This window comes from Stomoxys calcitrans, chromosome 3 (genome assembly GCF_963082655.1).
Source record: "Stomoxys calcitrans chromosome 3, idStoCalc2.1, whole genome shotgun sequence".
In the NCBI taxonomy this organism is placed as follows: Eukaryota; Metazoa; Arthropoda; class Insecta; order Diptera; family Muscidae; genus Stomoxys; species Stomoxys calcitrans.
This window is the reverse complement of record NC_081554.1, coordinates 5,639,725-5,652,181: the sequence shown is the minus strand read 5'-3', so window position 1 is coordinate 5,652,181 and position 12,457 is coordinate 5,639,725. Positions and strand designations below refer to the sequence as shown.

The following is a 12,457-nucleotide window of genomic DNA, read 5'->3' as shown; positions in this document are numbered from 1 at the left end:
CTGAAGACAAACTTTCGATGAAAATTTCTCTGAAGACAAAATTTCGATGAAATTTTCTCTGAAGACAAAATTTCAAAGAAAGTTTCTCTAAAAACAAAATTTTTAAGGAAATGTTCAAATTTTTTCTAAACCAAAAACTTTAATGAAAATTTCACTAAGACAAATACAATGAAATTTTCCATAAAATGTTAATTTCTCTGCAATTTTGTATTGTTTAGTTAGATTTCTACTGTGAAACTCGAAGGTAATGCCAACCTCAAAGTCAAACAAAACTGTGGTACCCACCACCAAGGATTCTGCTTACAATTAATAAAGTCGGGTATTGATTGAGGATGCTAAGGACACAAGATGTTGTATCGGGGATTTGGTCTGGTTGTTAGACTTTTAGCTTTGTCCTTCAAAAAAAAACTTTTTCCTTTAATTCATTATCCGTTAAAAAAAAACCAAGCCGGAATATTGGTAGAAGAGTGTCAAAACAAAAAAAAAAAATAGAATTGAAAACGCGATAAAAACAAAGCCCATGATAAAAGAAGCCACCAAAACAATCAACCAACCAAAACAAACCAACATGGCAAAGCGCCACGGACAAAAACAAACTCTGCAAAGAAAAAACAAAGTGCAAAAAATCTCCAATTCAACCCCACACTTTGCCGGCCCCAAAACCCCCAGCCAAGCAAAAGAACGCCTGCGTACTTCAGCTAACAAGAAAAACTCTACACTTCGCCAAAGCTAAACCAAATCAAGGAGAAATGAAAAACGCGCGCCACACAACTCTGAGTTCTGCAACAAAAACTCACAAAGCAACAAAACAGTTAACAGTAAACATCTAACGCGTAAGGACATCATCAGCGGCCAAAGTCAATCGAGGGATAGATGAAGAAGAAGAGCGCATCATAAAAATAGACAAAGTTATCTTTCAGTACAGAGCCTACAAGTAAGTGTGAGTGCATGGTGAAGTGAAAAATCGAAAAGAGCCATAGCAAAGAATCCCTGGCCTCCCAAACAACAACCCACACACAATCAATAGAGAGATATACAAGGAAATCTTAACAAAATGATAATTTTTTTTAAAACAAGGCGAAAATGGAAAAAAATGTTAGCAAATTAAAAGAAAATTATCCCAAAAGAGTGTGTGAGCGTATGAGTTTTTTGCAAGCAAGACTTTAAACGAGTATACGCCCCATAGTGACCAGTGCTTAAAGGCCCCTCTGGGAATATTTAAACTAAGTTATGCCCACTTATCTCATCCAAAGCTGGTTGTAAGGAAGAGGCAATTTGCCTTGGATTGGCAAATTTGCAAATTGCAAAAAATTTTTAAAATTGATTAAATTTATATGTGTACACAATTATTAAGGCAAACACACACACACACACTTGTACGCTTGCCACCTTGTAAGTCTCTACGCACAAAATATTATATATATTTATATATACCCTACATACATATCCTTCCCCATCCCCCTCCAAAAAACATTGGCTATGTTTTGGGGGCCCAGAAATGGACATTCAACAAGGTGTTTTGTTCTTTTCAACATGACGCCCTAGTTTTTTTTTCTATTTTGCGTCATCAGTGGCATGTGTTGCCAAGTGAAGTAACATCAGTTTCGGCACTTAATCGCACGAACAGACTACACCACTACACACTCACTTGTGTGTACATCATCTAGCCTCCTTCATAGCCTTGCAAAAAAAAAAAAGAAAAGGAGAATGGTTTTTGTTTATGGAGAAAGGGTCAACCTTTCCACTGCCACACACAGCACAGCACAGCACAGCACAGCACAGCACAGCACAGCACAGCACAGCACAGAGAGGAGACACTGATAGGGAAATCACTTAAAAAGATATTTATGCTGTCTGTGCAAGAATGTGTTGGTGTCACTGTAAGTGCGTGTGTGTGTGTGTGTGTTTTGGTTCTTCCGAATGCATAGAAAGGATTTAAAGGGCGAAAGAGCGCTACAAGTTGGTAACCTTTGGCACTTTTAAACAAAAAGGAAAGCAAACGCATGCATACTCACCCCACCCCACCCCCCTTCCGACCTAACTAACAATTTAAGCGAGGGAAATTCTCCAGTGTTTGTATCTGTGTATACTCGTACACTAGCCTAAGCTAAAAAGGCTACATGCATGCATACATACATATCTAATGATGATGATGGTGACGACGACGACGACGACGACGATGTTGTCTAAACAAAGGTGTTTTTCCTTCTCCTCTTCTTTATTAGTTGTTGTTGAAAACAAGTGAATATGCAAAGGCTTATTGGTGGTGGCTGGAGACACAAAATGGAGATTACGACAACAACAACCACAGCAACAGCAACGAACAATGACAAAGTAAATGACTTGATGCTTTCTTGCCAAGAAGGATGCTTGTTGGATGTATGAATGGTTAGCTTAGTAATGAGATTCATGCGAAAAACATTTTTTAATTAGTGCTTGGCAAGATGTTTAGTGTGCTTAGGCAGCAGGAAGCAGGTCCTTAGCCATTGACTTAATTGTTTTATTTTGGAAAAAGTGAAAAAGGAAAACAAATATTAAGCTAGGCCTTAGATACAGCTACATACACAACAAATGGGCTATATGCCAAGTAACACATATATGAATAAATCTTCTATAGTGATATGGAATGATACAGTTTTTGTTCCTTTCCTTTTTAGTTGGCCAAAATGTATATTCCAGCTAAGTATTGGTAAAGATTTAATCTTTTAAAAATAATACAACTGTTTTAAGCCACTTTAATGTGGATACCTTATATAAAGGCCTGTTTTGGGGAAAAATAATTTGCTTAAAGAGTTCGGATCCTGGCGAGAATATCAGAAACAAATTTCAAAGCTAATCATATCATCACTAATGTTGGCGACATTTGTGGTGCAATGGCATGTTAGCCGGTTGTATGTACCGGATTGACCCGATGAATTCCTTCATTGGCAAGGGCTGCCGCCTCAGTGTACCACACACTGCTACTACAACAACAACAACATTTTTGGTGCTCTCCAGCCATAGAAAACTTCTATTCTAAGGGGTGTTGCTCTGCGGTACGTCTTTCGGCTTAAATTTGAATCGAGCAACACCCATTGCTATGAGAGAAGTCCCCCTGCTATCCCCTAAAGAAATGTTCAGGGGCAAATTTTGCAAAAGTTTAAAGGTTTACAAAGAAAAACAAAAATTAAAATCCAATTACATGGAAAATTTATGAAAGGGAGATGAAAGTTCGATTATCTTGTAGATTTTAAAGCAAAAAAATTATTTATAACAAAAAAAGTTACATTATTTTGAAGGAATCGATATTTTTAAAATAAAAGTCCGGAACGGTTAGGTTGAAATTTGGCAAAAAGACTTCTGCTCCGTCTTCTAATGTCGGTCTAAAAGCTGATGCAAATTTGCCCATGAACACTCCACTAAGGAACAGGGGCAAACTTCTCACATATCAATGAATGCTATTCGACTCAAGCTTTAGGCTCAATGATAAGGGGCCTCCTAATTATAGCTATGTCCGAACGGCGTGCAGCGGGCGAACCTCTTTGGAGAGAAGATTTACATGTCATAGTACCTGAAAACTTTGTTTCATGGTCTCGCCAGGATTCGACGTTTGTTGTAAAGTTTTTACATGACTGCCATAGCAAATGGTACAGTCAAATGGAGGGTGCTTTCTAGTTTCTACCATTGAATCATCCACATCGCTTTAAATAGCCCAACAACTCATTTGCTAATTCAGACAAGTCTTTAAAGTATTAAGAACATAAATCACACACACAGCAGAGGCTCTATAGTCTCCCCTTCCTCGTCGCCCTCTCAGCTTCTGTAAAAGTTGTTATTTACAGCCTTCAGTCTATCGGCATGTTTAACTATTGGACAATGACCTGTCACGACTGCCGTAATGGTTGAGTCAATTGTTCTAGCCAGCGACAGCAAAGTGATTGACCCCTTCAAGTCTAGTTTGGGCCACATAATTTTGGAGCGTTCACAAACCGCACTTTGTGACTATCTGTAGATCGCTACTTTCGGGCCTCATTCGAAGACTTAGCTTACATGTCGCTAGAGGCATACCCACAGATTCGAGTTTTTCTGGCCAGGAATGTTTTAGTCTCACAATCTAATTTGTTCCATAATTTCCTAGGATATCTCTGAGGGTCAGCACCGAGAACAAGGGAAACAAGAACTGTTTAACCATCTCGTTGAGAGATCTGACACAGTCGAGGCCGATTTTTGAATTCAGAAAGATGTTTCCCGGTAATTTAAAGGTTGGCTGGCGCTCTAAGATGGCAATCACTAATAGTGGCAGAGTACTTTTTATGAGATAGCGGTTTAGGCAATGTGTAATCCACACAGCTTGAAACATCGGGAAAATGCATAACAGTATATAGCATTGTAGATGCGACAATTGCAAAATGCAAACAATTTCCAACTTTTGGCATTGGTTCTCTTGCCCTAGAGTTGCCTTTCTTTTTTTTTTCTTATTGAATTTAACTTTATTCAATAATATTGCTTTAAACATTCAAATGTAATATTTGAAATATATAAAGTGACGAGATTTTGTAGTTTTTCAAAATACTACATTTAGTACTACTACTCATAAATGTTTAATATTCTTTCATTAATCTCAATAAATTATATATTAATATGTATTTATTTGATTGATTATTATATTTATTGATGATTATATTTCAATTTACATCAGAAGCATTCCGATAGGTCTGATAAAGGATAAAACTCTTGTAAGATTTTTTATGTGGTTACATTCTAAGCATACATTGTGCACAATTCTTTGCTTTGATATTTACAACCGGCATCTCTTCACTCTCAAATTGGAATTACCTCTGATATTTACTATTCTTTGGTTACCAACAAAACGCATTGAACGAGGACCATTGCTCTGCATGGCTTTAAACATGTACGTCAGTAGTTGCAGTTTATATATTTCATATAAGGGTATAAGCTAAGAATATTCAGCTACATTGTTCTACAGGTGATTAGTAAAGTATAACCTCGGTAAATTCAAAATTGTCTTCAATGCCTCGATTTGAGATCTTTGAAGTGGTTTTAGATTTACTCTTCTCCTATAGGCATAGATCATTGCCATATAGGTGAAATGGAATTAAGGAGTTATATATCAAGACTATAGTTCTGACATCAAGTGTGTCTTGAATTTGTGCAAGATTCCAATGGCAAGTGCAACTTTCTTTTTTAAATCATCTACATGTACATTCCATGTCGAACTATTTTAAAGATGTATTCCCAAATACTTTAACGAATGACTCTCAAAAATTTGTGCATCTCCAATCCGATTCTTGTAATGTTTTTCTATCAGACTTTAGTTTTATATTTTCTTTTTCGATGTGTTTAATTCTTGTTTGCATTAACATTTATGCTCTTTATCAATTCATCAAATATAAATGACATAAATTCAACTGAATCTGCCAATCGATCAATTTTATATAGCTTTTCCTCCATGCGTTGTAATTGCTCTTCAACATTCAGTTCATATTTTCCTTCGCATACATGGCATAAATATTCTTCATCTTCATTTTAAAGAAGGTGTTCACATCGTTTTATATCTAACCTCGTACAGATAAAAGGATAACTAATAGAACATTTATCTCATTGAATAAAATCCTCTTTTCCTTCTTTAACTTCCTGTTTTCACTGTCCACAACATTTTTTTCTACATTTTATACTTCTACGATTAGTAGTTGGGGGCATTTTTTTTATTTCAAGTAGATTAACAAATCGAAAATTAAACAAGATAGGTTCGTGTTCCTGTAAGTTTCAGTTTCCTGCAGGGAACTTTACTATGATTTTAAAACTGCAATTTTCCGTTGCCTTCGACAGACAAGCTATTTTTGGTAACTTTTTAAAGCATACTTTAGGAGAGCAAGAATAACGCCTTTTAATCTTTATAAAATAATTTCAAAAATCCTCTATTTTAAGCGCTATTTAATTTTTTAATGTTGTCGTTTAATTTCTCTCTCATATAGTTTGATTCTTTTATATTTTGTTTTCCAACAATCTTCTTTTAAGTTCAAATCAACTTTTTTGTTAAAATCCTTTTAACACTATAAACTCTTGGCCATTATTTTTGTTCGTTAAAATGGACCAATTATAAGCCCAAGAACTTTATTCGGTATGGCGACCCATATGGCAGTTGTATCAGAATATGGTTTGATCTGTACCATATTCGGGAAGGGTGTGAAAGGGATCTAAAACCACTGACTAGACCAAATTTTTGCGAAATCGATCAATAAATGAACTTATTACGAGCCCAAAACTTAAAATCGGCAGATCGATCTCTATAACAGTTATACCCAAATATGTTCCAATCTGGGACATAATCGCAAAGGATAGAGAGAGGACAAGAATACAACTGACAGTTTCAAATTTCAGCAAAATTGTGAAATAAACACGCCTCAATGGCCTCAATGTCCCAAATCCGGAGATCGGACTATATGGCAGCTATATCCAAATATGGTCCAATCTGGATCATAGTCACAAAGGTCAGATAGAGGACAACAATACAACCCACAGTTTCAAGTTTCAGCGAAATCGAGTAGTAAACACGCCCTAAATGGCATCAAGGTCCTAAATTTGGAAATGAAGCTATATGGCAGCTATATCCAAAGGGATATAGGGAAGCTATATCAAAATAAATTAAGATCTGGACTAAACTCGGCACGGATATCGAGGGGACAAACACACCCCACTGCTCTAATTTTTAGAGAAATCGAAAAATGAATCAAATCGAAACATAAGTCAAGACCTTAAATATTCAAATATTGTTCGATTTGCACCATATTTGGGAATAATCAGCTGTGGTTCAAAACAACCCACTGTTCAGAATTATAGGATCGGAAATTGATATTTTTATGGGTTGCAAAGGTATTTACAAAACCCGACCATCGTAGTGGGTATAAAAAGTTAACGGGGAAGAACAATTATTGTTCCTCAAAGTACCATTGGCTATCACGCATCTAACGACCTAATGTGCTTCTCTAATATGAGATGTGTCGATAAGGACAAGGAGGTACCTTTCGAAGAGAAAATCTTTTTTTGCTATACAACGCCACTACACAGCATTTTAAAAAATTTTCAATTTTTCATGAATTTTTATGTGACATTTAGTATTAACTCTTTTTTTTCTGTATTTCTAGTTAATTTTTAAAAGAGAAATTGTCAATGCAAAGGATTTACAACATTTGAATAGCGCAGTGGATCAACGTTTTGGTGAAGATGATAATACGCCTGTGTTATGGCAGGCGTGTGCAGACTTCCTTGAAACTAATTGCCTGTGTCTTAACGGCAATATTTTATTTTGGTTTTCTTTTTCGTGAGTCCATGAATGCATTCGAACAGAACAAGGATAAAGCTGAAGCAGCAGCAGTAGCCGCAGGTCTAATACAATCACCCTCCAAAGGAGAGGTAAGGGAAATATTAACTATAGTCCAAAAACTGGTATTTAAACATTCTGCTCTACCACTTAGATCAAAAATGTGCCCTCCCTATATAAACGTCTTCAGAAAGATAGTGCAGTCGAAAAAACCAATCAGCAACAATTGTCTTCGGCTTCTTCAACTGGCAACTCTGGTTCATCCGCGTCTTCACTATGGCCTCACTCCAGCACTTTAAATCCTGTCTATGAGTATTCTGAGGAAATCCATAGTGCCACAGAAAATGATTTGAAACAAAGACGCCAACATTTGCAGCAGACATGTGAGAAATATAATTTATATTCATTTTACCCACCGATGCCAAAAGAATTCTTCATATCCCCGGGCCACAATTTGGTGTGGTGCAATGTCTTCAAGGCAGCCAGCAGTACATGGATGTATTACTTCAATATACTGGGTGAGAGAGAGAGGGAGAGGAAACCCAATGGAAACTGTTCTGAAGCTAAAATTTTCCTTTTTTATTGTTACAGGTGGATATGATGCCAGATATCTGCAAAAGATCGAAACACCACCCATAGAGCTGGCCCGCCAACGTTTCCCCAGACCTTATCTGCAGGATTTACTGGATAGCCTGCCTTCGTCATTGTCTTTTCTTTTTGCCCGCGATCCCTTTGAACGCATAGTCTCCGGCTATCGCAATAAATTGGAAGGTGGCAAAAACACCTACTACAAATGGCTGGCCAATCGCATCATCAAGAGATTCCGTCAATATCCGGGCACAGCTGGCAAACCCAAAGGCCCCACCTTTAATGAATTTGTCCTCTATCTAATCGAACAACATGGCAATCAGAAGGTGTTCAATGAGCATTGGGCACCGATATATAATTTTTGTACACCCTGCAGCATCAACTTTACCATCATTGGCAAGGTGGAGACCTTTAACAGAGATTCCGAGTATATCATAAGGCAAGCGGGTTTGGAATCCCTGCTTTTGGGAAAATTGCCAAAGAATGCTTTGAGGCGTATAGGCAATTTGTCCAAGGGAGGAAAAACCTTGACTTCTTTGGAAAAGTAAGTTGTTGTGATTTTGGTATTTATTTTGAAAACTCTCTAAAATCGAGTTTTTTTGTCGTTGTTTGTAGATATTTTTCGGAAATTAAACGCTCAACTTTAGACCAACTTATTGATATTTACAAATTAGATTTTGAGTTATTCGACTATGATTACACCAAATATTATGGCTATGTCATTCCCGATGATATGGAAACGGAAATGGCTGATACAGCTGTTTTTACCCCTGGGACCCATTAGAAGCAACCTTTAGAACCAAATCAACAACAACAACAACAAAAAGAATGCAACAAAAACCACAACCAATTCTCTTCAGGTTTGTTTTTTTTTTGCAAAAAAGCCAAACAAAAAAACACTTTTTTTATTCTTCAAAACCAAAAAAAGAAAAACCACCCACAACTCCCACCCAAGTACCTCTTTACAAATTTTTGAAAGTACCAAAGCAATCTACACTACGTTTTACGATATATATACATACCTATATATATATATGAAGGAGAAATTCTTCATACCAAAAAAAAACCCCTAAAACAAAGCCAAAGAAATCCAAAAACGTTTTCCAAAAGAAAAATTGTAAAAAAATTTAATTAAGATGACGAATACAAATTTAAACCAAACCAAAACAAAAAAGGCCAAAGACTAAACTTAGTTAGAATATGTGACGTAATTTCGAATTATATACTCTTACATATATAAAACATATATATTATTGTATTGTACTGACTTTATTTAGACCACTCGTACTAAAAAAATATAAAAAAAAACTCAAATTTTTCCTTTCAAAAAAAAAAACTTTGGTAATATGTTACATTATTTTATTTTTCAAGACTTAAGTATTCTTTAAAAAATGCTTAAACCATATATGATCACTTTAAAAGCAAGAGGGTGATAGAATTTTTATTAATATCCTACAAAGCATGAAATTTTAATTATTTACAAATTTTCTAAACATGGTGACGCCGAGTATTATCCACCATGGGTCGCATGTGTCAAGATCTTTGCACAGTTTCTCTTTATAAATTGAAATTTAGGCTACCTATATCGTCAACAAGTAACAGGTAGCTGTGCAAAGTTTCAAGAGCCCAGTTTTTATTCGACCGACATCGAGATTTTGCAGACGGACGGACGCACATGGCTATAAATGGTGATAAAAATGAGGAATTGCACAGAGAGACATTGTTGAAATGGACAAAATATTCGTATTAGCAAAAAATTACGGGGTGGGCCAGAGATACTTTTGACAGTCAATAAAAACAAAAGTCCTTCAGTTATTGTTTTAATTCTTTTTTATTTGAGAATACAATATCCTAATTTTTTTTTATGCAGTCTTGAAATTGACACCGGGTAAATGGCGACCCCCATTGCTCATACACTGATTAAGTAGAGTTTTGAAATTCGTGTCTACTTTTTGCAACATAGCAATCGGTATGTTAACGGTCGGGGAAAGAACCTCTCGATGGCGAAGTCCTGCTGCTCCCAAGAACAGAGCATAATGGCCACCGACTGGAGAAACAAACTTGGGGACTTCCCCTTTCAGATGCGTCCCCTCTCGGCCCCTTCACCACCCAACTCACCAACTCGAGAGTTTTTTCAAATAAGTACATTTCTCTGGCGCACCCTGTACAGTTTGAACTATGATATGAACAAAACAAAATGGTATCGTCAATAAACGCAACTAAGGTAACATTCAACTCCAATAACGCATACGTCTTGTACAAAAACACAAACGATTTTGTGATAGTGCTGATCTGTATGTGTATGTACCGCTTTGAGGCAAACGATGTATATGTATATGTACAAACTACAACCGCAAATATTTATGCTCATGTCTCTCTTTAATATGCGGTGATATGGTGAGTGTTTCATGCGGTGTTTATAGATAGATACTAACACCGTATTTTTATGAAACGAAATTAAGTATTAGCAATATTCAAATATATTTTTCGAAAAATAAGTGGTCTTTCTCATCGTTGCAAAAGCAACATTGTAATTATAATTCAAGTCAATGTGTTGTGTCGATGCGGTGTTTCCATTTTCGTCTTACATTCACTCATACCACTGATATGGGCAAAGTCGATGTTAAAAGCGGTGTTACGCAAAGCATGAAAAAGAATGTACGAGTATTCATACGATCGCCACTCACATCAATGTGCTGAGCATAATACCGCATCAATAGCGGTGGTGATAGATACTAACACCGCATTTTTATGAATATACCGCAAATTAAAAAAAAAAAAAATAAATAATAATAATAAAAAGAAACCACCGCAAAACAGCCCAAAAAGGTTATAATATCAAAAGCCCAAAAATTTTTGAAAAATATTTCTCGATGGAAAAATGTTTTGCATCTTCGTTATAAGAAAAAATATTAAAAGTTCAGTATGCTGACTTTGAGTATGATGATGATGAAGTGGTCTCAGAGACACTGATGTTGCAGAAAAAGGCAGTCACACCAAAGACCCAAACACAAAAATCACTAATTTTTTTCAACAGACCAAATGTTAATCAAACAAAATGAGTATTTGAAAAAGATGTTATCTAACTTTAACAAGCAGACTTCATAACGACCGCAGAATCATTGATGATGAAAATATTTGAAATTAAGCGGACACACAGATTGGCATGGAATAAACTCAAAAAATATATTTGGAGCAAAACCGCAGTAACCCTAGCAGCCAAACAAATAAATACCGCAGTGCAGAACAATGATATCAGAAGTTGTTGTTATGACTATCAGTTTTCATAAAAATTTCTCAACAAAGAGGTGTCGCACTGCGGCACGCCGTTCGGACTCGTCTATAAAAAGGAGGCCCCTTATCATTGAGCTTAAACTTGAATCGGACAGCACTCATTGATATGTGAGAAGTTTGCCCCTGTTCCCTAATGGAATGTTCATGGGCAAAATTTGTATTTATTGTAAACCACCATGTTTTTACAAAAATTATTTTGGGAACCAACAACTTTAGTCGAAAAAAGAACGACAAAATTTGTTAATTTTCCTGCAACAATTTATTTTGAATCTCAAAGGCGCAAAATAAAAAATTGCTATTGAAAGGCACTCTGTGCAACAGCAACAACAATACTATTTATGCAGCAAAACAAAACCATTAAACACCACAGCGCGCGCATATGCTTCAAAGCTTGGTTTGCAAATAATTAATGGCATGGGAGTTTAGGGTGCTACACGGTAGTACGCGTATTTTAACAACTAACTCAATAAAATAATTTGTTGAAAATTCACAAAATTCACAAATTCAACTATTTTGTGGGTCAAGTCTTTACAAACCTACTTCAAAATTTATGTTTTCAATTCAATGCAAAAACTTTGTTGAGGATAAATTGTTTTACATTATATGTGGTAGTTGGTTCTTTCTTAGAACTATTTTTTTTCTGTGTAGGTTTATCGGCATAAATGTATTTTTTTAATATAGAAACCATCAAATGCTACAAGAAACACAAACTGAGTTCGAAAATCTCATTTTCAAGAATTTTCAGAAAATTGCTGACTTTCGACAAGGCTATTTTCCCCCAAAACATGACCTTATAAGACTTTTTACTAGTTTTCTTACCTTTTTTAACTTTTAACTTTTTTAACTAGTTTCATTCACTTTATGTCAATCCAAACTGCATTGGGATACTTATTCCATAACTTAAGCTAAAATTTTTCTCAGAGAGTTCTATTCTTGGGTATTTTACTTTTTTAAAGTCCATTTATGAGCGTTTATGGGTTGAAGCATTTGACACAATGTTGATATCCTAACTTCAAACTTGGCCATAGATCAGCAATGCCCAAAATGAAAATTTGACTTTATGTGACTCATTAAGTAATTTTAATTCTTGGTAGTCTACCACGCATCCTCCAGCCTACCGACATGACTTTGTTAATGATGGAATAACGCAATAAGCATTACTGTACTGCAGTATTTTTCTCAATTAAATTACGATATATGTATATATTTTTATGAGCAATACATAAAAAATTTGGCCAAATTTTCTAAAATTAG

General features: G+C 35.6%; 2 protein-coding genes across 5 annotated transcripts in view; one reads left to right on the top strand and one right to left on the bottom strand.

Annotated features, from left to right (window-relative positions):
- Window positions 1–12,457, bottom strand: part of LOC106080812 (calcium uptake protein 1 homolog, mitochondrial) — a 34,110-nt gene that overhangs the window by 11,397 nt on the left and 10,256 nt on the right. The gene's annotated exons all lie outside the window — the stretch shown is intronic.
- LOC106080813 (carbohydrate sulfotransferase 11) lies at window positions 826–12,405 on the top strand. The gene is made up of 5 exons (XM_013242384.2): window positions 826–934; window positions 7,146–7,413; window positions 7,476–7,839; window positions 7,913–8,453; window positions 8,525–12,405. Exons 2-5 carry the CDS (start codon window positions 7,225–7,227, stop codon window positions 8,691–8,693), a joined length of 1,263 nt encoding a protein of 420 aa, XP_013097838.2. The 5' UTR covers window positions 826–934; window positions 7,146–7,224; the 3' UTR covers window positions 8,694–12,405.